Source organism: Trichomycterus rosablanca, chromosome 23, assembly GCF_030014385.1.
Source record: "Trichomycterus rosablanca isolate fTriRos1 chromosome 23, fTriRos1.hap1, whole genome shotgun sequence".
NCBI classification, from domain to species: Eukaryota; Metazoa; Chordata; class Actinopteri; order Siluriformes; family Trichomycteridae; genus Trichomycterus; species Trichomycterus rosablanca.
In genome coordinates, this window is record NC_086010.1 from 18,411,176 (window position 1) to 18,437,570 (window position 26,395).

General features: G+C 43.1%; 3 protein-coding genes across 6 annotated transcripts in view; all 3 read left to right on the plus strand.

Annotated features, from left to right (window-relative positions):
* relch (RAB11 binding and LisH domain, coiled-coil and HEAT repeat containing) overlaps positions 1–3,653 on the plus strand; it is a 36,640-nt gene extending 32,987 nt beyond the window's left edge. For all 4 annotated transcript variants that reach the window (XM_062985372.1, XM_062985371.1, XM_062985374.1 and 1 more), the window contains 3 exons: positions 179–267; positions 1,109–1,179; positions 3,091–3,653. In XM_062985372.1, coding sequence (XP_062841442.1) covers positions 179–267; positions 1,109–1,179; positions 3,091–3,211 — 281 coding nt within the window. In that variant the 3' untranslated portion in view covers positions 3,212–3,653. The remainder of the gene's footprint in view (positions 1–178; positions 268–1,108; positions 1,180–3,090) is intronic.
* A 5,146-nt stretch (positions 3,654–8,799) lies between these two features.
* On the plus strand, positions 8,800–24,461 carry tnfrsf11a (tumor necrosis factor receptor superfamily, member 11a, NFKB activator). Its single transcript, XM_062985816.1, has 10 exons — positions 8,800–8,874; positions 15,868–15,943; positions 17,349–17,474; positions 18,246–18,389; positions 19,689–19,773; positions 20,397–20,470; positions 21,666–21,767; positions 21,855–21,904; positions 21,996–22,752; positions 24,190–24,461. The coding sequence occupies exons 1-10, from the start codon at positions 8,800–8,802 to the stop codon at positions 24,459–24,461; spliced, it is 1,761 nt and encodes a 586-aa protein (XP_062841886.1).
* armc3 (armadillo repeat containing 3) overlaps positions 16,946–26,395 on the plus strand; it is a 378,416-nt gene continuing 368,966 nt past the window's right edge. The window contains exon 1 of the mRNA XM_062985812.1: positions 16,946–17,055. The gene's annotated coding sequence lies outside the window, so the exon portion shown is untranslated. The remainder of the gene's footprint in view (positions 17,056–26,395) is intronic.

Here is a 26,395-nt window from a genome sequence, read left to right on the forward strand (position 1 = left end):
AAGAGACAGTTATTTTAAGTTTTAATAGAATTAAAAATATTTGGCATTTTTAAATCAAAAATCTAAACAAGATGCCTTTAGAATTCAAAGAAGCCACAGATTTAAGATTTGTATACGTTTGCTGATACGATTGTGGAGATGAGAGAAGTTTCAGACTTTCCTTAACCCCGTGTCTCAGTTATTTCGGAGGAGGTCATGGTGAATCATTTTCTTCCTGGTCTGAGGTGCCTGAGGACAGACATGGAGCATCTTTCTCCGGAACACGAGGTATAAACCTGCAAACTGTCGTTTTCCTTTCTTATTTATGTCTTTAAAACCTTTGAAGTGTTTGGAAGTAGAAAAAAAACCATTTCCAGTTCTGCCATAGTCGTCCATGGCCTGGAGTTTAAGAAACCCTAATTGGTTCTGCTCTTAATGCTGTGGGGTAGTGATGGCATTTCAGTTTCTTCTTTTTAAAGCAACACTATTTAATCAAAGCCGTTGCTGAGTTAGAATGTTATCGCCCTCCTGCAAGCGTGTTGAGCTGCTTTTACAATTAGGCCAACCTGGCAGCAGTGAGGTGCCACCGTCCAAGCACACGTCAGATAAAGCACATGCTATGTCATCCTCCTACATCAGTACCTGTCATGTGATAGGAGAAACATCCGGTGTGATTTGGTAGCAACTTGGTTGGAAAAGAAAATAAAGTAAAAATTTCATTTTGAACCTTTTTATTCCTTTTTTCTTTGTTAAATCATTTATTTTGTAGGCATTAAATTAAAAATAAATTTTTTTAATATTTTTAAAGAATGTCACTGCTGGTTTTGCTGGTCTTCAGCAATCCCTGTGCCGTGGTATAAAAATTTTCACTAAACGTATCGTTGGCATATCATCCACCTCTGACGCTTTTTCCACGAATTACCGAGTCCCAGATTTCTGGTAAACCTTCATTATACTGTGTGTGACCTCCCACACTTTTTTATTCACAGTAAGTATTTCACAACGTCCGGGCACTGTCCATTTTTCTTTTTTTTCTTTTTTTATTTGCCCACTAATGTACAGGCCGTGTGGTGTCAGAGTTCCCAGCATGGCTCTAATTTTACCCGTTCTGCTGTTGTCTGCCCGCCAGGTTATTCTCAGCTCCATGATTAAGGAGTGTGAGCTGAAGGTGGAAAACCGTGCCATGGGAGAGGCACAAGGGTAAGAACTTCCTGTCCTCTGTGTGTGTGTGTGTGTGTGTGTGTGTGTGTGTGTCTCACGATACATGATATGAACATACTGTATGTTTAATTGTTTATTAAATAAATGAATATCAGAAAGAGCACTCGGGTGGCGCTAGTCCACTACTGCTGGGATCCCGGGTTATAATCCCCGCATTGACAAGAAAAGCAGCAAAACCATGAGCCTCGTTGCAAAGTGTGAATCTGAGCTGAATCTGCATTAGTGTGGAATAAGCGTCAGATCCAGGGTTACAGCTCCACATGTATCTGTGTTTATCTGGATTTTCCTCCCTGTTTCACTTTTAAACTTGTGTTACAGCTCCAGCTTCTGAGAAATGGTGAGAATCAGAATCAGCTTCTCCCAGAGTCTAAAACGCTTCTGGTTGAAAATGAAGCTTAACGTGGTTTAATGTAGTAAAAGAAGGAGACAGGAGCACTAAACTTCTCTTCATTATTACTGCTCATAAGTTCCTCCACTAATCACATTCCTAACTCGCTGTTTTACTACAATAAGTCACGGTAAATGTTGTCGCTTTTACCGGCTCGTATCAAACAGTTCGTCTCATTGGCAGAGCTTTGAGAAGGTCAGCGAACAGCAAACTGGGTGAACTGATTGAACTGTACACGATACAGCTCTCAGTGAGAATCCACCGCTGGCTGGTGTAAAGAAGGACACACCCATACAATATGAACTATTTGCTTCTATGACACGTTTCTAAATATCAAAATCACATTCTCCCCATAATGAGCTGGACTCAAATATCCTTAAAAATGAGCTGCTAATGATTCGGTGAGTCAGTCTGTTGTTTTTCGGTAAGACCCGTGTTCCCGACGCCCGGCGTTCGTTTGACTCAGTGGCTCCGTGGTGCAGAAGGTCCGTGAGGTTTCCGATCAGGCGTGAAGGCCTCTGGCACCGACACTTATCATTACGGTTAACCGAGTGCGTCCACGTTCGAGCCACCGGTCGCAGGAGCGCGGGATCGGGTTACGGGTTTCAGTAAACTCGGCTTATTAAGCAGTTGCATGATGGGAACACGTAGCGCTTTCTTGCTTATTCTGGCTTTTGGAATAAAAATCTGCTGGGTGGAAAATAATCGTACAGCAGCCTAATTAGCTTATTATAATTATTTGGGTGGTGCAGCGGTTAATAACGAAGCAGATCTAGGGTTCAAATTCCAGTAGTTCTGTCAGTCGACTGGGCGTCTACACAGACATGATCGGCTACTTTAACAGAAAAGCACTCGTGCATTTACACTGATCAGCCATAACATTAGCGCTGCTGGAGTTATTAAACACCTCACTGTCCCTGCTGGACTGAGAATAGTCCACCAACCAAAAATATCCAGCCAACAGCGCCCCGTGGGCAGCGTCCTGTGACCACTGATGAAGGTCTAGAAGATGACCGACTCAAACAGCAGCAATAGATGAGCGATCGTCTCTGACTTTACATCTACAAGGTGGACCAACTAGGTAGGAGTGTCTAATAGAGTGGACAGTGAGTGGACACGGTATTTAAAAACTCCAGCAGCGCTGCTGTGTCTGATCCACTCATACCAGCACAACACACACTAACACACCACCACCATGTCAGTGTCACTGCAGTGCTGAGAATGATCCACCACCTAAATAATACCTGCTCTGTGATGGTCCTGTGGGGGTCCTGACTATTGAAGAACAGGGTGAAAGGGGGGTAACAAAGCATGCAGAGAAACAGATGGACTACAGTCAGTAATTGTAGAACCACAAAGTGCTTCTATATGGTAAGTGGACAGTGAGTGTAGAAACAAGGAGGTGGTTTTAATGTTATGGCTGATCGGTGTACTTCTGCATTTGCACTGAAATAGATGAACTTTGTTCTCATGGTTAAAATTCTCGACTGATTATTTTTTAGGTCCATGTCCATTGCGGCGAGTCTGGTGGGCGAAGACGCCAAGACCAAGTTCCTGAGTAAGATGGGTCAGCTGACCACGTCAGGTGCCATGCTGGCTAACGTTTTCCAGAGAAAGAAGTGAAGCCGGTGCCGTCTGGGACCTCCTCCTACTTGAAGTTGGATGCCTTCATTTCATCCGTTTGTTGTGGGTTTGTTTGTTTTTTTCTGTTGTTCTTTTCCGACCAGATTTTATATCTTTATTTATGTCTTAGATTTTGACCTCCAAAGAAAATTGCACTGTATTCGTTCTGTTTTTATTAACACCACTACATTTGTTTTGTTGGTAATTTAATGAAGATAGGAAGCATTCCGTAATTATTTCCTTCGTCGTGACCTTCTCACGTGTTGACGTGTCTCTGGATGATTTTCTATAGGTGTGTAAAATTACTCTGTTTCTGTTTCTTTTTTTTTTTTGGACATGCTCACACCGTAAATATCTGTAAGATACGCTGAGAGCCAGCGTAGCCGTCTGCTGTATATTGGAAACTGCTGTCATGATTAAAAGGTGAAGAACTGTTGTGTAATTATGTGTGAGAATTATTTATACTGTACACTTATACTGTACCTAATATAATAAATCAATACAGCTGATCAAATAACACCCATCACCCCAAAAAGCTGGAAAATACTTAAAAATATAATATTACAACTAAACAAAACACTACAAATGAAGTTAAGGGTATGTCTGTGTACTTTAAGTACATATCTCTATACATTAACCTTCAGTACCTATATATTAAATCACTAGTATAAAACACGCTGGAACACCAGACCTGGCATCTCGAATACATCGTATTGAATCTCAGCTCTGCCTTGCCAGCTGGGCTGAGCAGCCACATGAACAACGATTGGCCTGTTGTTCAGATATGGGCGGGACTAAGCCAGATGGGGTCTCTCTCCCATGACTGGTGCAATTACTCTGCTGGCTGATTGATGGCGCCTGCACAGAGATGAAAAAAGAGTGCTGTCAGGGTGTGTCTCTCCGTACACATTGCTGAGCTGCACTGCACTCGTCAAAGTGTAGGTGATAAGATGCATACGGCATGCCGCCCACGTGTAGGAGGGGGCGTGGGTTAGCTTCGTTCTTCTCAATCAGAGTGGGGATCAGCATTGGTGGAGAGGAAGCATGACGTAATTAAGCAACTGGACGCACTAAAAGGGAGTAAAAATAAAAAATAGAAGCAAGCGACCTTTCTCTGAGAATAGAATAGCGGTAGACGAATCCACGTTGTGTCTCTAAAAAAAAAAAGGCCACTATGTTTAAACGGTATGTCAAAATCCCAACAACACTTCTGCACCTGATGCACTCAACCCAGAGCGACACACCACCACACTGTTAACATATTAGTGACATTTCAGGTCCTATAGGGGTCGCTCCTGGTTGATCACTGGGATGCAGTGGGACGATCACTGGTACGAAGCGTCCAGAGCCTCAGGCGGGATACAGTCAGTAACTGTTTAAGCACAAGGTTGATCTGTATGGTCAATATACGTATATATCAGATAGTGATATAGGTGTTCCTAATAAAGTGCTCAGTGAGTGTTCCTCATTATTACTGAAATTTAAATCTGAAATGACACTAAAAGCTGAAAGGGATTTTTAAAACGGTGCAGCAGCCGGCTGCGAGGTTTGGGAGCCCGGAGAGAAGGTCCAAAGTCCACGGCGCAGGTCAGTCAATGACGCTCTCGCTCTCCTGAGTGCAGAATTTGCATATCGTGGTTAATCGTTAACATTTCAGCCTGATGAACTTGTCATTTATTTTTCTCGTACGGCTCTCAAGAGGAAAAAAACAAGCATTTGCATGAATTAAATATTTTGTTTTCTTAGTCCGATAGGTGTGGCCGGGATCGAGTCGGAGCTTCCACTAAATCTCGGCATTCTTATTATCACACTTTTCTTATTTATGCCACATTATTATACTCCACCCACCAATGTCTTACAATTTAGCACTGATTCCGATTCTCTCGTCACCTGGACATCATTATTTATTATTTTTTCTCAGAATATGTTGCCTTTCTTTCAAATTCCAGTACAGCGGTACCTTGAAACTCGACGTCAGTCGGTTCTGGGAGTGGCGTCGGGTTTTAAAGACGTTGAGTTTTCAGGTGTTTTTTCCCATAAGGATGTTTGGGAAACCTGTTAATGTGTCCATGGTCCAGTCTCATGTAAAATAATGAGGTTGTTTTTGACACATATACACTAAAAATAACACAAATATAATATAAACACACTGAAATACAATTAAAAACAATTAAATACAATAAAAGCTGCACTTTAGCTTTACCTCTTTATTGTTTCCTCCTTTTTTCGCTGCAACGAGACGCTGCTCCCACCTAGGGGTGATGGGAGAAAATAACACCTGAAGTGTGTTGGAAACGGAATGCTTTTGTTGCAATCTCTAATTATTTTTATTATTTCTGTGCAGCCCAGTAATAAATGATCCACGGACCGGTCCTGGTCAGCGGCCCGGTGGTTGGGGACCACTGGTCTAAAGTCTAAAGTCAACAACATGTTCAGAGCAAGCAGGAAAGATGAGAGGGGGAAGACTGGTGCCCAAACCAAGGGTACATTTGGGCAAAAACTATGTTTTTACTTTTCTTCTGAATGTTTACGGCTCTATAATAAGATCTCATACAGTATAGCTTTAGGTCTTAGTCTGCTGGCCTGGATTTAAGTCATTTTCCAAAGAAATCTTTATTAGTGATTCACCGTTCTGTAAATCTCCGGAATAATGGTGCTGGAATTAAAGAGAATCGATGCAGGGTCGTGTTGTTTCTTTCGAACTCTGTGCTGCTAAGAGAAGTTTTGTTTCATTCAGTGTTTTGCTCAGTGCTTAGCAGTAGATCTCATTTATAAATCATTTAAATCCAGAAATCCCTCATGATAAAAGTGATTTTGAATGAAACCGAGTGCTACCTTGATAACTGCGTGGTCAGACATCACTTTAAATTAACGGATTCTTTAATTTGAGCGATTGCTAACAGCCGAACGATCTCGATAAACATAAAAAAAGACATTGGCAGTAAAATGGGTTAAATGAGCGGTCCGGGATCAACAACAGCTCAGCCAGAACTGGATTACTGGGGCGTTGGAAGGATTGGCTGTCCTTGGTCTGCGCTCACTACAGGGTTCAGTGTTTCTCTGGAAGCATTGTCAGCTTAATGGGTCGAATTTTTAAGGCTGAGCGTCAGGCAGTAATGGTTTACCACAAAGGACCTGTCATGAATATTTAAAGTTAACAATGAAGGATTGGAGTGACTTTCTGTGTTAATCTAAAATAATACATGATTATTATACAAAAGGAAGTGGGAAGATGGAGCCAACCAGTCATAACCTGCAGTTATGATCCAAAATCTAGTGCCAAGCTACTGTTTATGCATGTGGTGTTTGGGTACCCAAATACTTTCGCCCAAGCAGTGCAGCCGTCCTTAAGTACTTTTTCACAGGGTATAAAAAAGTGTTTGCGAATGTTCATCACCCTTTGGCAATTTTGCAAAATAAATACATATTTTTTCCAGCCAAAAGCAGCACAATCCAGTTCTGCAATCCACAATCCAAAAAAACCCTCAAATCTGAATCAAAAGCTGGTGAAAAGACTTCACCCGAATGTGACCCTCCTGAGAATGAGAGAGTGATTTGCATACGGTGTTGCGCAACTCTTTTTTTTCTCAGAATAAAGCGCACCGGGGGAACAGAGGCCAACTCTCCCCGTGACAGTTATTCAAATCAGGTCATAATAGCTGACAGGAGGAGCCAGGTATGTACGAAGGACGGTGCTTGAGGGGGGGAAAGGGCAGCACATGGTTCAGTTCAGGTGGGCCCCTGCGTGGCAGGTGCAAAGCAAAGGCAGGTGGCGGGTTCGGGAGATAAGGCCCGACTTTGAGCCTTATCTTCAGCATCTGCTGTTTATGTGGGCCCGGGTTATACGATATTAAATGAAACATGCCTTTGTTCGAGCCGGAGAGGTGTTGTTTCGAAATGTGGGCTGGAGCCGCTTGAATGAGCTTATCTTAATTGTTTCTAATGCAGGTGACTGTAGCAACTTGCAGCCTCGACGTGCTCATGGAGAGAGAAAAAAATTTATGGTGCATAGCTGCATGTTGCAATAAAGACCGAGGTGCAGATTCAGGCATTTACAGGTTTGGATTTTAATGATTGAGACATTATACTGTACATTAACCACTTCATTCCGGTCAGGGTTGTGGTGGGTCTAATGCCACCTAGTTACACTAGACACGAAGCAGAAACACAGTCTTAACTCACATATTTACACCTTTGGTTCATTTAAAGCAGCCAGACAGCTTTTGCATGTTCTAGGAGGTGAACACAGGGAGAACATGCAAAACTGGTGGCGCCAGACCCACTGACACACTGCAGGATTAAGCGGTTGGTTAATGTGAGTAAATGTTAATAATAATAATAATATAAAATAATTATAATTTATGATTGCTTATGATTGTTAAGGTACTGGACCAATAATCAGAAGGTTGCCGGGTTCAAACCCAACCACTGCCAAGTTCCACTGCTGCTCCCTGAGCAAGGCCCTTAACCCTCAATCGTTTCAGTGAATGCTGAAAATGTATATGTAAAAACAGGGTGGTGGTACAGCTGGTGAGTGGGTGCCACACAGAAGCATGAGCCCTGAGTATCTTGGTTCAAACTTCACCCCTGGTCAGTGTTTGTAATACGTTTTACACCTACACCTCCTAACAAACATGCAAAAGGTGGATTGGCTGCTTTAAATTGTCCAAATTATACGTGTAAGTAATTAAGTGAGGCACTCCATCAAGGGTGTTTCCTGCCTTGTGACCAGTGTTTGCGACCCTGACCATGATAAATGAATGAATGAATGTTTACTGATGTGTTTAAAAGCTCTGCTTGCACATGTTTTGTAGCAGGAATCGAATCTCTTTTTAGTGAATCGACTCACTAAAATGAATCACTTGGCGCTACATTACATACTGAATCATATACAGGATTTGAATCAAAATAGTCAGGGCAACGTTTTAGATTAAAAACAAAGTGGTGGTACAGCTGGTAGAGTGGGTGCCACACAGAAGCATGAGCCCCGAGGACTTTGGTTCAAACTTCACCCCTGGTCAGTGTTTGTAATGAGTTTCACACGTACACCTTCTCACAAACATGCAAAAGGTGGATTGGCTGAGCTAAATTGTCCAAATGACACGTCTTGTGACCAGTGTTTGCGACCCTGACCAGGATAAATGAATGAATGAATGTTTACTGATGTGTTTAACAGTAATGGTTGCACGTGTTTTGTAACAGGAATCAAATCTCTTTTTAGTGTTCTTAGTGAATCGACTCACTAAAATGAATCATTTGGCGCTACATTACATGCTGAATCAGATGTGTACATGTGGGCAATGTTTTTAAAGCGATTGCATTTATTTGCATATATTTGCATTGGACCAATAGGAAAGCGTTTGGTGGTGGACTCCTCCCACTTGTAGCTATCACCCAGCCCACTTCCAGCCCCTGTCTTGTGCAGTAGTGAGGTGTAGATGTTGCTGCAGGCAGAAGTGGATCGGTGCTGTGATTGATTGCACTGAGGTTCAGGATTACAAAGAGAAGAAGGCTGAAGAGAATCGACTTGATTCTCGTTTTCGATTAATTGCTTCAGACTTTTCATCGTCTTTTATTCACCAGCAGTCATGAGAGCTCATTTTTCCACTGGCTGGATATTTCAGGGCTGGATTGTGTGTCTGATTTTTGCTTTATGCATCCAGGTAAGAACCTGATCGTGCTTATATATTAATATTATTATCACATGGTTGAGAACATGAATGTCACAGCAACTGTTGACTAAGGAATACAGTTTGTCTAAAAGAAAACATGGTGATGTAAAGCTTGCTTGACTGTGAACAGTGTCAGATGTGTTCCATTCATCGTTTGTTTTACCACTGCTTATCCTGGTCAGGGTCGGAGTGGGTCTGATTTACTGTAGGAAACACCCCACACATAGTTCGCACACACACACACACACACACACACACACACACACACACACGCATCCATGGCACGTCTTTGGACTTGTGAGGAAACCCACACGGACACTGGGAGAACATGCAAACCCCCCACAGAAAGAAAGGACTCGAAACCAGGCACTTCTGCTACGATTTCATGGCAGACCTGATATTTTGTGGTTCTTGTATTATAGTACATCTAACCATTAAGACAGATTTGTAGTAAGTTTAAAGTGACAGGTTGGGTTCTAAACGTATAAAAGAACTCAAGCTAATGTGTTTAATAGTTCAGAAACATAAAAAGAACAGTTTAATATTATAAATAATATTATAAATGTTAATAATGTAGGATGAAGGTGGTAGTTTGTTACAGGTGAAAGTAGACCATCACTGTTTAAAGGTACGGTCAGTTAAACTGACCGATGCCAAACCTGTTGGGTTGGATGTTGGTGGTCTGCATTAATACCAATCCTCAGCATCCATCATTGGTAGCTGTAGACCCAGTGTTTTTCATACAAAGCTATAGTTGGTTGGATGTTGGTGGTCCACATCATTAGTTTTTCTACTATTTACAGAGCCTGGTTTATTTATTGACACTTTAACCTCACTTTTAAATGGGTGTTTATCTTTCATGTAAGTGTTTATATTAAAAACACTGCCCACCAAAAAGGTTTTACTGGAAACACTGGGTGCTGGGCTGCGTCCAGATCCTTCACCACAGTTTAAACTGAATCCAGGCATCATCAGTCTCAATTTGCTCTGACTTCTTAAACCCTGAACCAGCTTCCAATGACAGACTGCTTTCTTTTCTATGTATAGTGGCGTCAGTCTGCGTCTAAGAGGAACTTCTCATGTGGAACTGACTCCGGTTGGCATTAGAGAGTGCGTGTGGGTTGGCGTGTGGGTGTTTAACCCTGGCGTGGCCTTTGCGATGGGTCTGCGTGTGGCTTTTTAAAACATAATGGTTGGAATTGTTCCTTGTTTGTTCGATGCAAACAACAGAATCGGTGGAATCGTGTAGGAGGGCTGGGGATCACTTTCCAAAACCAAAATTCTAGGGTACACGGAGTACGAGTCTAACAGTTTACCACACAATGAATGAAAGAGTTTTTTTTTTTTTTTACAGCCGTGCCTGTTATTTGCCAATTTCTTTCGGCTGCTCTTGTGTATAGTGGATCTGGTTTGCGTACCAGACTCGGCTTGGGACCTGCACTGAGAGCGCACTGATCAGTACACCTCCCAACAGCAAGGCTGTTTCACCCCTCCTTGAACATTAGCCAGTGATGTTGGTCAAGAAAGTTTCAATCGATGTTCTGGTTCACTCCAAAGCTGCTCAGTAGGGCTGAGGTCAGGGCTCTGTGCTGTTTCTGGGTTCTTCCAGTCATGCTGGAACAGGAAAGTACCTTCCCTAAACTGTTGCTGCAAAGTTTGAGCACATAATTCCCTTTATATGATCTATTTATTACACCTGTTTGCACTGTTGCGGCTGAGACACATGAATTAGAAGAACAATTATTAGAAGGGGTGTCGATACTGATATTTCTGATTCAGTTCTGTCAGTATCTTCACGTTCAGTCTGGATTCGTAACTGTAACTGTGAGGACATCAGTCCTCTCAAAAAGGACAGTTCCTAGAATCCTGCCACAAAGGTCCTCCTGTTCTAACTGTGTTTAGGTTTCGTTCCATCCTGCAGTGAAGAGCTTTTTGTTTGGATGAGATTGTTTTTCTCTTCATTTCAACACCGGTGCCTCCAGTTTTCATTATCTGATGAAGTGCAAACCATCTGCTTTGCATAAACCTGTGTGCCCGTACACATCCCACTGCACCTACAAATCCACCCCAAAACCTTACAGCTCGTAATACTGGTATATTATTTACTTTAAATCTTTTCTGATCGGCACGTTCAGGTTTTATTCAGCTAAATTAACTTATATTAATTTGTTCATTCGTGTGGATCCGTCTTTCACCTGCCTCGGAGGGAAAAGTGTTAGGGTGAAACGTTGCTTTACAGACCTGCGGGTCTGAACTTGCCCTCGACGGACGGACAGCGACACCTCGGAGCTCAGAAGATGCAAAGTGTTCTTTTTGAGAATAGTCCTATTTTTTGACGACCTGGTTTTGTTTCGACTTGTATAGCTGCGTTCACGTGTGTGCAGGCATGCACCAGTGCAATAGATTGGTTTAAAAAAGGTCCCAAACGGGTTGGGTTCACCACAGCAGATGTAGGAGCTCATGATGCGGTCTTTTAAACGTACAAATGATGGCGTGTCAGAGTATCCAGACCAAATTCACAAACACCGCAGTCATTAAGAATTAAGAATGTATATTATTTTCATAATATTGAGAACTATATTCAGTCTGAGATTTATTTTAATAATAATGATAATAATGATAATAATTTCTATTTATATAAAGCGCCTTTCACATACCCAAGGACACTTTACAAAGTAAATATTAGAGGGAACAACATAAAACATCATAAAAGAACACAGCAGAGCTAACACAGAGAAAGAAGAGTAATGTGCAGTAAGGAGGAAAGTTTGAAGTAAGAGATGGAGGAACAGTCGTGACGTGATCGTGGATGGCGTTCCAGAGTTTGGGGACTTAGGAACTAAAAGTCTAAACTGGGGAACCACTAGAAGACCCGTGCCAGAGGATCTTAGGGTGCGGTTGGGATGGTAAGGGTGAAGAACTGTACTAGAGTAGGAAGGGACGAGTGGTGGAGGATGGAAGTGATGGGGGCACATACCTGATCTACCCCAGTATTAACACCGGATGCCTCTCATTTACATTTGTGGCATTTTTAATCCAAAGTGACTTACAATTATGACTGAATACAATTCAAGCAATTGAGGGTTAAGGGCCTTGCTCAGGGGCAACTTGGTGTTGGTGGGTCTTGAACCGGCAACCTTATGATCACCAGTCTAGTGCGCTACTTATTTATCCGGGCTTGGGACAAGTGACAAGTGCACCTTCCAGTGACTGGGCTGTTCGGCCACCTCCTTTCTCAGACACAGCCGATCATCAGAGCTGCGAGTTGCTATCAGCTAGAAGGTTGTGAGTTTGAATCCCAGCTCTGCCATGCAGCGTTAAACGTCTTGTCTCCAGGAGTGAAATACAGTGGCTGACCATGCTCTCTGACCCCAGAAAAGTTTTGGATTAGAAGCTGTTTGTACGTGGATGTCACTGTCCTCAGTCAAGCAGGCTTTACATTCCTACAGGCTTTGAGGCTGCTACACATAAACAAACTCACCTGATTCAAAATCTGCGCTTTATACCCCGACTGATGTTTATTGCCATTCAGGGGGCAAAAAGAAGCTATCTAAAGGCTTCTGACTTGACACTTACTCAGCATGTGTTGATGTAAAGCTCGCTCAACTGTGGACAGTGTAGCTTTATTCAAGCAGCTTCTTATTTATGGTGGACCTGTTTCTTGTTTTATGTATTTTAATGTTTCTTCCCAAACCCTGATTTTCCGGGCGTGACCCGAGCTCATTGTTGTACCGTGTATTCATTCAGGGCGTCTCCGACCATGTTCTTATATATTTAGACGATAAAAACATGTCACGTTGCTCGTGTATACGCCACTGGTTAGATGCAAAGGCACCAGAAATCATTCTGGACATTCCTTTTGGTTTCCTGTCTCTGTTCTCACGCTTCAGTTCGATCCCAGCTCTGAAACCACAAAGACAATAGAACAGATTCTCCTGGAGTCCAGATATTAAAAGTACTGAACATGCTGACCGAAGCAGTCGGACCGAGTCGCGTTCTCTTGATTTATAAATGTATATTATACGTATGTTAGTCAGTTTTAATTCATTAATTATCTGTTTAACCACCACTTTATCCTGTTCAGGGTTACTTTGGGTCTGATTGATTGGCTGAAAGGCAGAAAACACCGCGGACAGGTTGCCAGTCCATCAAAAAGCACACGCACACACTTTATAGTACCTCCAGTTGTCCTGACTGTATGTCTTTGGAAACCGGAGCACTGACCCGGACCGCCCAAGTTTTCATCCTATCCAGCATCATAATGGTGGGCACAAAACTAAAACACATTCTGGACAGGGTGCCCATCCACTGCAGGGCATCACTTACTCACTCACAGTTGAAGGAAACCAGAGTACCTGGAGGAAATCCTTGATAAATGGTTAGTCCTCATATCTCTGGGACCCTGGAGCTGTGCAGCACACACACTCACAATGCCACCCTGTAGTCAAATAATAAAAATCCTTGTCTTTTGTTACTGTCTGTGAGGAGTTTGTCATGTTCTCCCCCATGCCTGCTTGGGGCTTGGTACTGGTGGAGGAATCAGGTGCTCGTCTGCGGCTCTGCTTGGCGTGAACTCATAGCTCTTATGATCGGCTGTGTCTGAGGGAGGAGTCATTGTGAGGTGCACTTGTCACTCTCAGTGCGCTCTCAGTGCAGGTCCCAAGCCCGGATAAATAAGCAGACTTGTGCCAGATCATGTATGCAGACTGTATTATGAACGTACACATTAAAACTGAGGTGCTCGTCTGCGGCTTTTCATGGTCAGCGAGGGGTGGATTGGTGGCCTGTACGGGGTGTGTCAGGGGAAACCGGACCCACCTTGACCCTGACCCTGAGGATAATGAATTTATCTGTAAGGGCCCAACAACGTCTCTTTAGCATCCCTGGGTTGTAACCAAGCTTCTGCTCAACTTTAACGCCTGAGCGACCACTTTTATCTTACCAGCGTGATCTAAACATGACGGGCGTGAACATTTCCACAGTGGATATTTCCACTCTGGTTTTTATATAGTCAAATATCTGAGATCGATCTAAAAATCTATCCTGGAACACCAGCAGGAAATCAGACGTCCATGATGCAGGGATGAAGTGATGCCCTTTGCCAAATAACAACCTAATTTTGACCCAAAGCCGAACGTATCGAGGTACCGGCGTGGTGCAGCAGGAAAGATGTATATGATATTCAAATGATGCTGCAGAAATGACGTTATCAGGCGTGTCACAGTTCTAACGTTACAGAAACCTGATCAGCAATTATACTATAATATACTGGTTTATTATCTGGACTTATCTTGTAGGTTTGTTTTTGTTTTAAGAGTCTTCATAGAACGTTTTAACGTCTTTGTGCTTCTCAAAGTGGTTTTCTACACTGAGATTTGTCTTTATACATGGCCAAAAGTATTTGTACGTCCTTCCTAATCGTTCAGTTTAGGTGTTTCAAACACACACGTTGCTAATACAGCCAAAAAAATGAATCACATAATACAATAAATACATACATTCCTGTACAGAGCGCCGACCTTAACCGCAGTGTAGACCTCCAAAATAAATAGGTTCTCGTCCAGTATCAGTGCCTGACCACACAAAGGCTATTCTGACAAAACAGCCTCAGCTTTCCTCCAAGATCCTGTCGAAAGCCTTTCCAGAGAACTGGAGGCTGTTATAGCTGCGAAAGGATGGCAGAGGGGTCCATATTACATTTTACATATTACATTGCTATTTATCCGGGCTTGGGATATGTGCCCCCTCCTCCAATGGCTAGGTTTGCATTACATTGTGAACCCAGCCTGGGATTCGAACCCATGTAACTAAAATGGCAGTGCCATTTCCAGCTACGTGGTTCCTACCAGTATGCCACACCAGCTCATAATAATGTGAAGTAAGTCTAGAGATAAATAAATTATTAATTGTAGTAGTTTTTTAATAAATAATCTTCAGCTGAATGTTCGTAATGGTTGAACAGACCTGGACATTTTGTGCTTAAATAATTTATCTTAGTTTTTTCTTTAATTTTGTGACTAAAACCTTAAAATGTAAATAAAATACATATATAAGTGGCAAAATATTGACTTCTTGATGTTTATTTATGTGGATTTTCTTTATAATCACTGGTTTGGCTCGATTTGAAATACAGACTCACTGATTATAAGCCCTGTTAAAAACTGCATCTTTTATCCAAAGTGACTTACAGTCTAAGCAATTGAGAGTTAAGAGCCTTGCTCAAGGGTCCAACAGTGGCAACCTGGTAGTAGTGGGGTTTGAACCTGCGACTTTCTGCTTTCTGCTTGGTACCTGACCCACTAGGCTACGACTGGATCTCTTTAGGTAGAAACTACTCTACCCTAAAACGTTACCCATCCAAAGAACTAGAGGTGCATCAGTCCGATACTGAGGGCCGTAGGAGGCGTGTACGGGTCTAAATCTGAAATACTGGATTTGTGTCTGATTAAATTGACTGTAAATTTGCCAATCAGTGCACAGTCGTGTGTCTCAGAGCTCTGAAAATGCAGTGAATGCGCTGGTGCCGGGTAGCAGACCATACTAGAAATGGAAAAGGAACTGTGAGGAGCTATTACAGGAGTGTATCCAATCAGCGACGCCAAACCATTCTTCTGGAACCCGCTGAGATGACATTTATATCTCGTTTGAAAAGTCGACCGTGAGAAGCGCATGGGTTTACGCTCCTCTCTGCTGATCTTGGCACGTTTTTTTTTCGGGTAATTTGAGGGTTTTAAAGCTGCTGTGATTTTGTGGTGTCAGCAGGGAAGTGGTCAATGGCTGTAAATGTAGTTCCTCTTCTAGTTCACGACCTCGCAGACGTGTGAATGAACTCCTTACAGGCGTGGATCGGGGGCAGGGATCGAACCCGGGTCCTTGGGACCCATGGTGCTGTGTTAGAAATAGGTGTACCCTAGTACACAAGGCTGCCTGCATCAGCGAAGATTGGTTACGGTTTTAATGCTGTGTTTTGTTTTTGTGTTGCAGAGGAGGTACGCCAAACCGACCTGTGACCAACACCAGTACCTCAGATTCAAGAAGTGCTGCAGAACATGTGAACCCGGTAAATATCGTTCCGTTAATAGACGAGCATTTGAACAGATTCCCACACAGACCGCGAGCTTGAGTTTACGTAAACGTGTAGGATTAAAGAAATACACGATCTGTTAGTCATGGTCGTCTAGGACTTTTTCTGTGGCTGCATGATCAGAAACACAGTTCTGTGAGAAAGAAAAATTCGCGAGGCATCGATCTGGGGCAAGGATCAAACCCAGGTCCTTAGGTGCCATGCTACTGTGCAACACCCACTCTAAAGCTGCTCTAGGGATCGAACCCAAGTCCTTAGGTCCCATACTACTGTGCTGCACCCACTTTAAAGCTGCTCTACCATGCCACCGATCAGGGCAAGGATTGAACCCAGGTCATTAGGTCCCATGCTACTGTGCAGCACCCACTCTAAAGCTGCTCTAAGGATCAAACCCAGGTCCTTAGGTCTCATGCTACTGTGCTGCACCCACTCAGGGCATCAGGGGCAAAGATCAAACCCAGGACCACTGTTCCATACGCTTCGTAATGGGTGCCGTGTCATGTCACCCAATTTGGTCATGTTCAATTCCCTGTTGTGATTCCTTTGCTGCTTGCGCCACCCCCCCTACTGGCAGAGGAAAGCTGCACACTAGCACCCGCCCCCTGCTTGCTTAACGGCAGCTCACGGAGAGCTGTACCACGTATGGAGAGTCACGCTACGCTCTACATATTCCTCTTCTACCCCAGACAGCAGTACAATCGTGTCCGTTGAGCGCCAGGCCTGGCTGGTAGCACCATTTATATATATAAGAACTCAGCCAGTGCCCAGAATGAAAATGCGGTAGTGTTTTTATTTTTGAAGGGGGAAGCGCGAGTGAAAGAAGAACACCCACGCTACCCAGAGTTCTTCTCTGTTCTTCTGTGTGGAAAACCTCATTATAAAACGGATAGTTCCGGTCCTAAAATCTGATTGGCTGAGCCGCGTTCGAAGCCGTTGTAAAATCCCCGATAAACGCACACCTAGGACCACCTCACATCATTCCATATTAATACGCCACTGAAAAGAAAAAGTTAATGTTATTTTCGCCCTCATGTTGCCTAGCAACACTGTTAATCGAACTATTTTGCGTCGCGGAAGAATGCTTTATTGTAAGTTTATACACAATAAATACATTTATGAATTAAACATTGTTGTATTTATTATATTTTATGTTGACCGCCGTTTTATAAAAGCAATAAGCCACTCGAGACCGTGCGTTACTGTTATGATTTTAGCACGGGGAAAAAATCACAGTAATGCACGGCCTCTCGTGGCTTATTGCTTTAGTTTAGTCTCGGCTTTGCGCGGGGTGGCGCGGTGGCTCGGCCGTTTCGGAATCATGCACGGATCATGTGACCGGGTCGCTTTACTAACCGGATGAATTTCTTTCTGTTGGTTTCAGGAACCTACCTGAGCGCGTACTGTACCGAAACCTCGGACACCAAGTGCCGGCCGTGCGGCAAAGACGAGTACCAGTCGGAGTACAGCACGGAGGAGAAATGCCACAAACACGACTTCTGTGATGACGGTCAGTCACGCTGTTCCGTCAGGGACACCGACAAATGAGTTCAATAAAATAAATAATAATAAATAAAAATACCTCACAATTTTGTAACAGCAGTTTCTGGAAGTAGGTCCGGGGTTCGAGCCTCAGGGTCCTCTCTGTGCGGAGTTTGCGTGTCTGTGTGGGTTTCCACCGGGAGCTCCGGTTTCCTCCCACAGTACAAAAACATGCAGTCAGGTTAATTGGAGACACTGAATTGCCCTATAGGTGAATGTGTGTGTGTGCTTGCCCTGCGATGGACTGGCACCCCGTCCAGGGTGTTACTGTGTGCCTTGCGCCCATTGAAAAGCTGGGATAGGCTCCAGCACCCTCCCGCGACCCTGATTGGATAAGCGGTTAAGACAGTGAGTGAGTGAGTGAGTTTCTGAAAGTATCGAGCCTCGATCCCAACCCAGTTAAACACTTTTGGGATGAATTGGAACGTCGGGTGCAAGCCGGGGCTTTTCACTATTTCATCAGGACAGTGGTAGCCTAGTGGGTGGAGCTTTGGGCCCTTGATCAAGGCCCTGACCCTGCGCTCTGACCCCAGCATGATATCGTACATGATATCGAACATGACATGGCTGCATGATCACAAAGTTTGGATGCTAGACCGGCCTGCCTGCAGTCTCGACCTGTCTGTAACAGAAACAGCATGGATATGACTAAATCAGGAGTATTCTTCCTTGCTCGTTCTGTTTCCGTCTGAAACGTTAAGCTCAGTAGGTGACGCACGACTCTTTCTTTCATGCGCAGGGAGAGGTTTCTTCCGTCCCACTCCCAGCAGCACCACCAAGTCGGAGCCGTGCCAGTGTAAGGAGGGTTTCCAGTGTACCACCGACTACTGCGAGGTCTGTGGTAAAATCCCACAATGCCCCACAGGCCAAGGACTCACAGGCGGTAATGGCTCATTAATTACTCATTAATTACAGCTCGTATCAGCCAGATCTACACTGCTCCCAATTACACTGATGCAGTTTAATCTGCCTTTAATGTTGGTTATTCTGGCTTTCTTTTTGGGTACAGAAATGTAAACAGGATGGAATGAATTAGGTGAATCGGTGACCTATTATTTATTGGACACAAATAAAACAATAAATCTTTAATAAAAAAGTGTGTTTTTAGGGTTTTCAGTGTATTAGTGCAGTCATTTAATTGTGCAGTAGTTTAATTTTGTTTGGTCTTTTTATGTAATCTATATTCTTATTATTTATAATTTTATATCTTATATTTACATTACACTGTATGTATTATTTTATTTAAATTTTACTTTCTTATTGCACAACATAGACGTGCTTTGTGTGATGCTTGTAATGAATTGCTGCTGTCACACTTGTCACACTTATCAATAAGTAATCAGTGAATCAATCAATTCATCTATTAACACTCCGGCGTTATTCAATCCCATCTTCTGGCGCCCAGCGGGATGTTCCGCTAGCACACCAGTGCCGAGATTCTAAACTCCTCGGTTTGAAACTCGGCGTTGCCACCGGTCGGCTGGGCATAATTGGCAGTGCCTGCAGGGAGGGATGACCGGAATATGTGGGTGGGGTCTTCAAACGCTGTGGAAGGACCCTGATTGGCGGATAGAGGCGCCTGTGCAGAGTGCATGGGTGGAAAAGGGTTCCGTTAAGGGCTGCGCACTGGTCGGAGGATGTATGTATATACATCCTGCACTTCTGTAGAGTGTCTAATTAAAAAAGACACTAAATTCAACATTATTTCCTGCTCTATAAACTGAACTGATGACCAGTATAATCGTCCATCATCACGTCCAAAACTACGAGAGTTAATATAGTCACATATGATAGTCTTATATATAGTCATATATATAATGTATGCTTCCATAAAAGCGTACACTTTTCTTCCCTCTGTTCGGTGACAGGATGGTGCTTATTCTGTGAAAAAAACCACAAGTTATATACCTTATAATTATAGAGCAGTTTAAGATGCTATATACATCACATGGGTGGACAGTTGAGGTCCTGTGATGGATTGGCGTCCCGTCCGGGGGTGCGTTCCTGCATTTCGCCCAGTGATTTCTGGGAAAGTGGAGCCGCCTCGACCCCGATCTGGAAAAAATGGTAGTAAAACATGAAAACTCTGCGCAGTATTTCAGGATGAGGCTGCAAACGCTGGAGGACAAAGAAAGTATGAAAACACCGTAGTCATGCTTCTGTATTCTGCTCCGTATTTCAGAACGCGGTAATCAGTCGTGCAAGGAGTGCAAAGAGGGATTTTTCTCTGATTCTAATTCTGCAGAACCGTGCAAGAAATGGACAGAGTGAGTACGCTGTGTGTCATAATATCTGCCGAAGGAAGTCACAATACATACCATACATTTTTAGGGTGTGACTGTGTGTCTGTGCACGAAGCAAGGACTATAAAGAGAAAACTCCGTGGTCAACACAAAGCCCTGACCTTAAACCTATTAAAAACATTTTGGATTAATCGGAAATCCACATCTAGTACCAGTACCTGCTCTCACAGATGATTTTGTAAATAAATAGGCACCAATTTTTGAAGAATCACTTTGAAATATTGTGGTCAAACTGGATATGATGAGCTTCATATAAAAACACTTGCAAAAAACAGACTGCAGTGACACACACGACCCTATATCCTAAATATCTATTTCTACATTCGATTTATTTCTCCACACGTTCCGTGGCGGAGCTCCTCCTCACGAGTTCTGTTTTTCTGCCCGACTTCTCAGGTCACAGGCATCTCAAAAGCCTCTGCACTTTTACCACACTGTGGTGTTATGACTAATTTCTCCAGCACTTCCCTTAAAAAGGGCCTCCTTCCTTACACGGCCATATTTGTGGTTAAGAGGAATAAAAATGATAAACAGGAGTGATCGTACAGCTTCTGCTCTGATACGTTTCGTTCATTTTTTTTTTTCAGCTGCAAAGCCATCGGGAAGATGCTGGAAAAGCCAGGCAGTGCCAGGGCTGATGTGGTGTGTGGACCGCCCTTCGGTAAGCCACTCGACGGGCATTCGGTCAGTCATTGAGCTCCAGTCATTCTGGTCAGGTTAGGAAAAAATGAGGTTCGGATATGATGGGCGGGGCAGCACGCAAGCTGTTTAATCAGGCTACACCTGGAGGTGGAAGGAATCCATAGCCCGTGGAACGAGGAACCAAAGAACACTAGGGTTTTAGTGCAAACGGTGGTGCTATCCATGGGCGTGTCAGGTTGTAGAGGATAGAGAAAGCAACAATGGCTGTAAAGTTTACAATTTAAGTTTTCAGCATTTAGAGGATGCTTTTATCCAAGGTGACTTATGGTACTGTGACAGTATACAGTCCAAGCAATTGGTTAAGGGCCTTATTCAAGGGCCCAACAGTGGCAACGTGGCAGTGGTGAGGCTTGAACCGGCAACCTTCTGATTACTGGACCAGTACCTTAACCACTAGGCTACAACTGCTGACAAACTAAACAGCAATTTAATGGCTGCTAGTGTGACGTCTTTTTATCACCGCTGGTTGATCAATGCTTTTTGCAAAAAACGAACATCTGTAACAGCAGCACAAATCCTCACAGTTAATGTACACGCTCCCCCATTGGGTCTATTTACTTAGTAGACAGTGGTAGCTTAGTGGTTAAGGTGCTGGACAAGATGCCACTGTTGGGCCCCATTCAGTAATGATTGTAAGTTGCTTTGGATGAAAAGCGTCTGCACCAATTGACGCCCACCATTGATGCTGATCCTCGGCTTCTAAAAACTGGTGGAAACGTGGGCCGGTTCTTTAAAAAGCACCACGGTTCTAAGGATCCTGAACAGAACCAGTTCAAAGAAACAGTTCTTTTAGTTGAGAGACCCCAGAAGAACCACAGCAGACGCTTTCATCTAAAGCAACTTATAGTACTGTGACAGTATACTGTCTAAGCAACTAAGGGTTAAGAGCCTTGCTCGAGGGCCCAGCAGTGGCAACCTGGCAGGGGTGGGGCTTTAACCAGTGACTTTTTGATTACTAGTCCAGTACCTTAACCGCTGGGCTACAACTGTCCTGCACACAAAAACTGAAGGCTGGAGGCCAGAATTGAACCCGGGTCCCTCTTTCGACCCCCCCAAGGTTCAGTTTGAGAAATATTCAGACCCTGTAGGAACGTAGCTGACTTGTCAATACAGTACTGTTTAATTATAAGAACCCTCTGTTATTGTATTCCCAGTGCCCTCAACATCATGGGCCATGGTGGCAGTACCCTGTACCATTATCGTGATATTTGCGATCATTCTTTCCTGCTATAAGGACAAGCTGAACCTGCTCTCGGGTACGTCTGGGTTTTGTTTGTTTGTTTGTTTGTTTACACTGTATTAGATTCGAATTGGTTTAAAGTGATTTGTTTTTTCTTTTACAGTCAATTTGCGAACCTGCGTCCAGAATATCAAACGCAGCAGAATTCAGCAGGTGAGCAAACGTTCATTAAACACGCTGATCATTTTTTGTATTTGTGTTCTGTGTATCGCTGAAAGTTGGTGAATTTTCTGCCTCTCTGTAGGAGACACTCGCTCCACCCTACCAGAGCAACGGCATGCAGAACCACTCTCAGTTCGAGATAACGTCATGCCTTATCCCCAAGGACAACAATCCTCCCGAATACCTGAGCATGTGCTGCGAAACGAAAATCGACTCCAGCGCATCACAAGACACCAAGACGCAAGACAAGGACGACGGCGCCGACTCCCCCGAGCCTGCTCGGGAGCGGCCCGACGGATCGGGCAGCTCCACCGAAGGATCTGTCGGGATGGGCTCTCCGCTCTCCTGCAGCTGCCTGTTCCTGAAGGAGCCGATGGAGGTGGGAGAAAACGAGGACTGCAGCGAGCTGGTGGCCACGGGTCTGGCCGGCTGCTGCTCCTGCTCCCAGGCCGAGAACCTGGAGGAGATTCTGGAGGAGAACGCGGAGGCCAGATCGGGTCAGGATGGCAGCGTGAGCCTAAACGAGCCTCCTCTGTGTGGAGACTGCTGCGCTGAGAGACTTCCGGAACGCCTGCAAGGCTCTCAGGAACTCTATCTGGACTTTGGCGGTGCCGCCGGCAAGAAGGACACGTCGGAAATCAGGGATTTGCACAGCGACCCGTGTGCGTACGAGAGAAACGGGCCGCTGTGCTGCAGTATCGAGTCCACGACGGTACCGTTAACGAGCAGCTCGTGCAACAATCGAGGTCTTTCGCTGGTCACCAGGGATGGTACCGACTTACCTGAGGCTGAAGCAGACCTGGAGATCCAGAACCAGAACACAGACACGCTGACATGTGGTAAGAATTTAATTGTGCAAAGTGCACATCAGATTAGTATTAATCCTTGCCTGGAATTCCTTTAGCCTTTCATTTGCCACTTGAGTTTAATGAGATTAAGGTCTACCTCTTTGTATTTTTCACCAAATACCCCAAACGGACAAGACCTAGACCCTGTTAGTAAACCTTGCTGGTGTTACCAAGTATGCACTTGTCTTCCACAAAAGAAATCTTCCTATTTAAGACCCCTTTGGGTTTGGAAGCCTATAGGCACATTCCTAACTGAGTTATGTCAATGCCAATGATTGAAAAAAGCAGGAGAGGGCACAGCAGGGGCAAACGTCCGCTGCAGTTTCATAATTACTCTATTGGTCAAGGGTTTTAGCCTCAAGTCCAGCACAGTTTGCTAATTTTCCTGCCCAAACACTCCAGAAATGGAGCAGTACTACGATCCAGATACAGTTTGGACGGTATTTGAGATTTTCAGGCAATTTAGCAAAAAATCTGCTCAGGAAGGGCATTCCTTCTATCTCACAAGCTTGATCACACGATTCCCATAAGAGTTTTTAAGTGGAATTGATACCAAAAAAAATCCAGACGGTTACTGTAAGTGAAACTGGGATTACTCATATTCTTGTTAATAGATCCATCAATTATTCTCACGATAAGTGATAACTGCACTTCAGTATTTAAGAACTCACTCCGCTGGCACTCCAGTAAACCATCTTCCAGTAAACAGTTCTGCTAAAAAAACAAGACGCGGCTGAATGGACAGCGGACGTCTGGCATGTGATAAATCACGGTTTAATGAGTAAAAGATGTGTAAAGCATGATTCACTGCCAGTCTGCCTTGACATCGGGTGCCGGCTGGTTGTGGAATAAAATAACCCGCCGCATTTAAGGAACTGCTCAAACATCTGTCGACGGAAGGAAGCTTTTCTGTTTTGTTAAGCTTTTTTTAACCGTAAATAGATATTTTTCTGCTAAACAAGCCCTGACTTGGCATTACCCGACCCTAATGCAAGAGCTGAAATGTCAAGTTTTGCACAAAAATGTTTATCTTTCTGGGATACCTTATACTTCCCTGAATTATTATAATATGATCTGATCTGAACTTATTCCTGGTGACACACTGGTAGGCGCTAATGGTGATGTTTTGGCACGACATGCAAAACTGGTTTCTCCAGAGTTCCAGGATAATAAATATATTTATTACTACACTACAGTTGGTTGCTGTACGTCACCGATTGTTATCACTCATTTCCATTATTCATAATATTTTGCTTGGCAAAAGGTTGGAAAACGATCATTAATTCCAGTAAGCGTTGCCGCTTCACTCCTCCGGAAACAATGGCGTAGCCGCACAAAATCTAAATCACCCAAAAACAGAAAATGCTATGCCAATGTAAGCCACTAAACAAAACTAACCCCCAAAATCTGATTTGTGTATCCTGGCAGCTCAGGTGACCGGGAACAACAACACCACGTTCATCTCCACCGGCCAGGTCATGAACTTCACGGGCGACGTCATTATGGTATACGTCAGTCAGACGTCTCTGGGCAGCAGCGGAGAAGCCGAAGAGCCGTACGCCAGTCCGGTTCAGGAGGAATCGGCCGAATGCTGCGCTCAGAACTTGCCCAAACTCGGCCAATGTACTGAAGAGAACGAGAGGCTGTTACCTGTACAGGAAATGACAAACCTGCGCCCTCAGCTAAACATTCCTGTCTGAACTGGAACCTGATTCGTCTCTTTTGATTCTTTATCGATTGTTGTTTCTTTTTTTGGCATCCAGAGTGCTGTTTTTATGAAAAATGCTGTGCATTTGTTTGAACATGATATGTGTATGTTTACTTTGTTGATGTTGTATAGTAATTGGCGTCTACATGCTAAAATAGTGAAGATATATGCAGGGTTGGACAGGAATGGAATACAGGGTTAGGGTTGAGGATATACTGTACATTGAATATATAAAATTATATTTTTGTATTTTGTTCCAAATTAAATTTAAAAAGACTGTATTCAGTTTGACGTCCTAGGTTGTCAGAAGACTAATATCCCTCACAGACAAATGTGCCTCAACCATAAATATCCCCACATTCAAATACTTATAAAGCCGTGATCTATGCAGATTGTTTCATGCATATTTTACTTGATAAATAATTTAAAATATATTTATTTTTATTATTCCAACTCTTCACACTAACACTGAGAAACAGATTGATGTTTACACGTGCTTCTTCAAAATGCTTTCTAAGTAAAGTTTAAATACGTCTCCCTGTTAAGCCCTGCAAGGCATTAGAGATTCAATTCAAGAGTTTTATTGTCATGTGCACAGAAAAACCAGCAGTTACACTGTACAATGAAATTCTTTTGTTGTTCGTCCTCCAAACGTCAATATAAGTATTATACATAAGAACAAAAATTAAACTGACACAATAAAAAAACTTAGTATAAAAACTTTTTAAATATAAACTTAAACTATAAAAAAAACTTTTATATACAATGAGTAAAAATGGAAATAAAAGTAAACTAAGGTAGTAAAAAAAAGGCACATAGCAGCAGTTGTTTAAGGTGCAGAAAAATTGTACAGTGTTTAAGAATATAGCAGCATTTTAAGTTATTTTAAGTCATTTTTAAGTTGTTTAAGTTGTTTTAAGGTGCAAATATGCATAGCAGCAGTCATTGGATATACAGTTGTGCATTGTATTATGAGGTTTAATGCTCATGAGGTAGGTTGTGTGTGTGATAGTCCATGTTTGTTCACAAGCCTGACTGCCTGTGGGTAGAAACTGTTGGTCAGTCTTGTTGTTCTGGCCTTAATGCTTCTAAAGCTTAATGCTGATGGCAGAAGAGTGAAGAGGTGGTTTTGGGGGTGTGTGCTGTCCTTGATTATGTGATGGGCTCTCCTGACCACCCTGGTCTGGTAAATGTCCTGTAGTGCAGGGAAGGATGTTCCATTACATACATGATAGAATATTCATGAAAGTCATGAATACGTATACTTTATACGTATACTGAAACTATTCTGTCCAACTCTGCATATACGTATAATGGTTTGATGATTTATGGCTGTAGTTTATACATTGGCACAGACTTTTTCCATGTTGATAAGCCAGTGGCTTAGCGGGACAAGGAACCAAAGTTACTAGGTAAAAGATTTTGCCAAACACAATCATACGGGTCCAAATAAAATTGGGGCATGCCGCCGGCAGGAATAAAGTGTTCTCCTTTTTGCCCTTGTCCCAATTTTTTTTAGTGAACTTGTGTACAAAATCGTGATGAGAGAACTTCTGGACTACAGGACTGTTTTTTTATTATTATTATTTTCCATGTTACTTTAAAATGATTGTTTTTATTATTTTATATACTTGTTGATCAGGGATTTTTTATTTTCAGATGATTTTTGTGCAGTTGTTTATGGTGGCGTTTTTAGCCGCTAATCTGACTATTCAGTTTTACTGAAATAATAAAGAAAACAAAGGTCTATACATTTACAGTCGTGTAAAAAAATGAATATATATATTAAACAAACAAAACCAATGCTGGAACCATTCTTTACAGTACTAAATAAAGCTAATTTGTACAAAATAACAGTGACCTTTCCTCTGTAGCCGGATAAACTGTTTACAGTGTGGGAGCTGCTAATTAAATATGAAGTAAAAC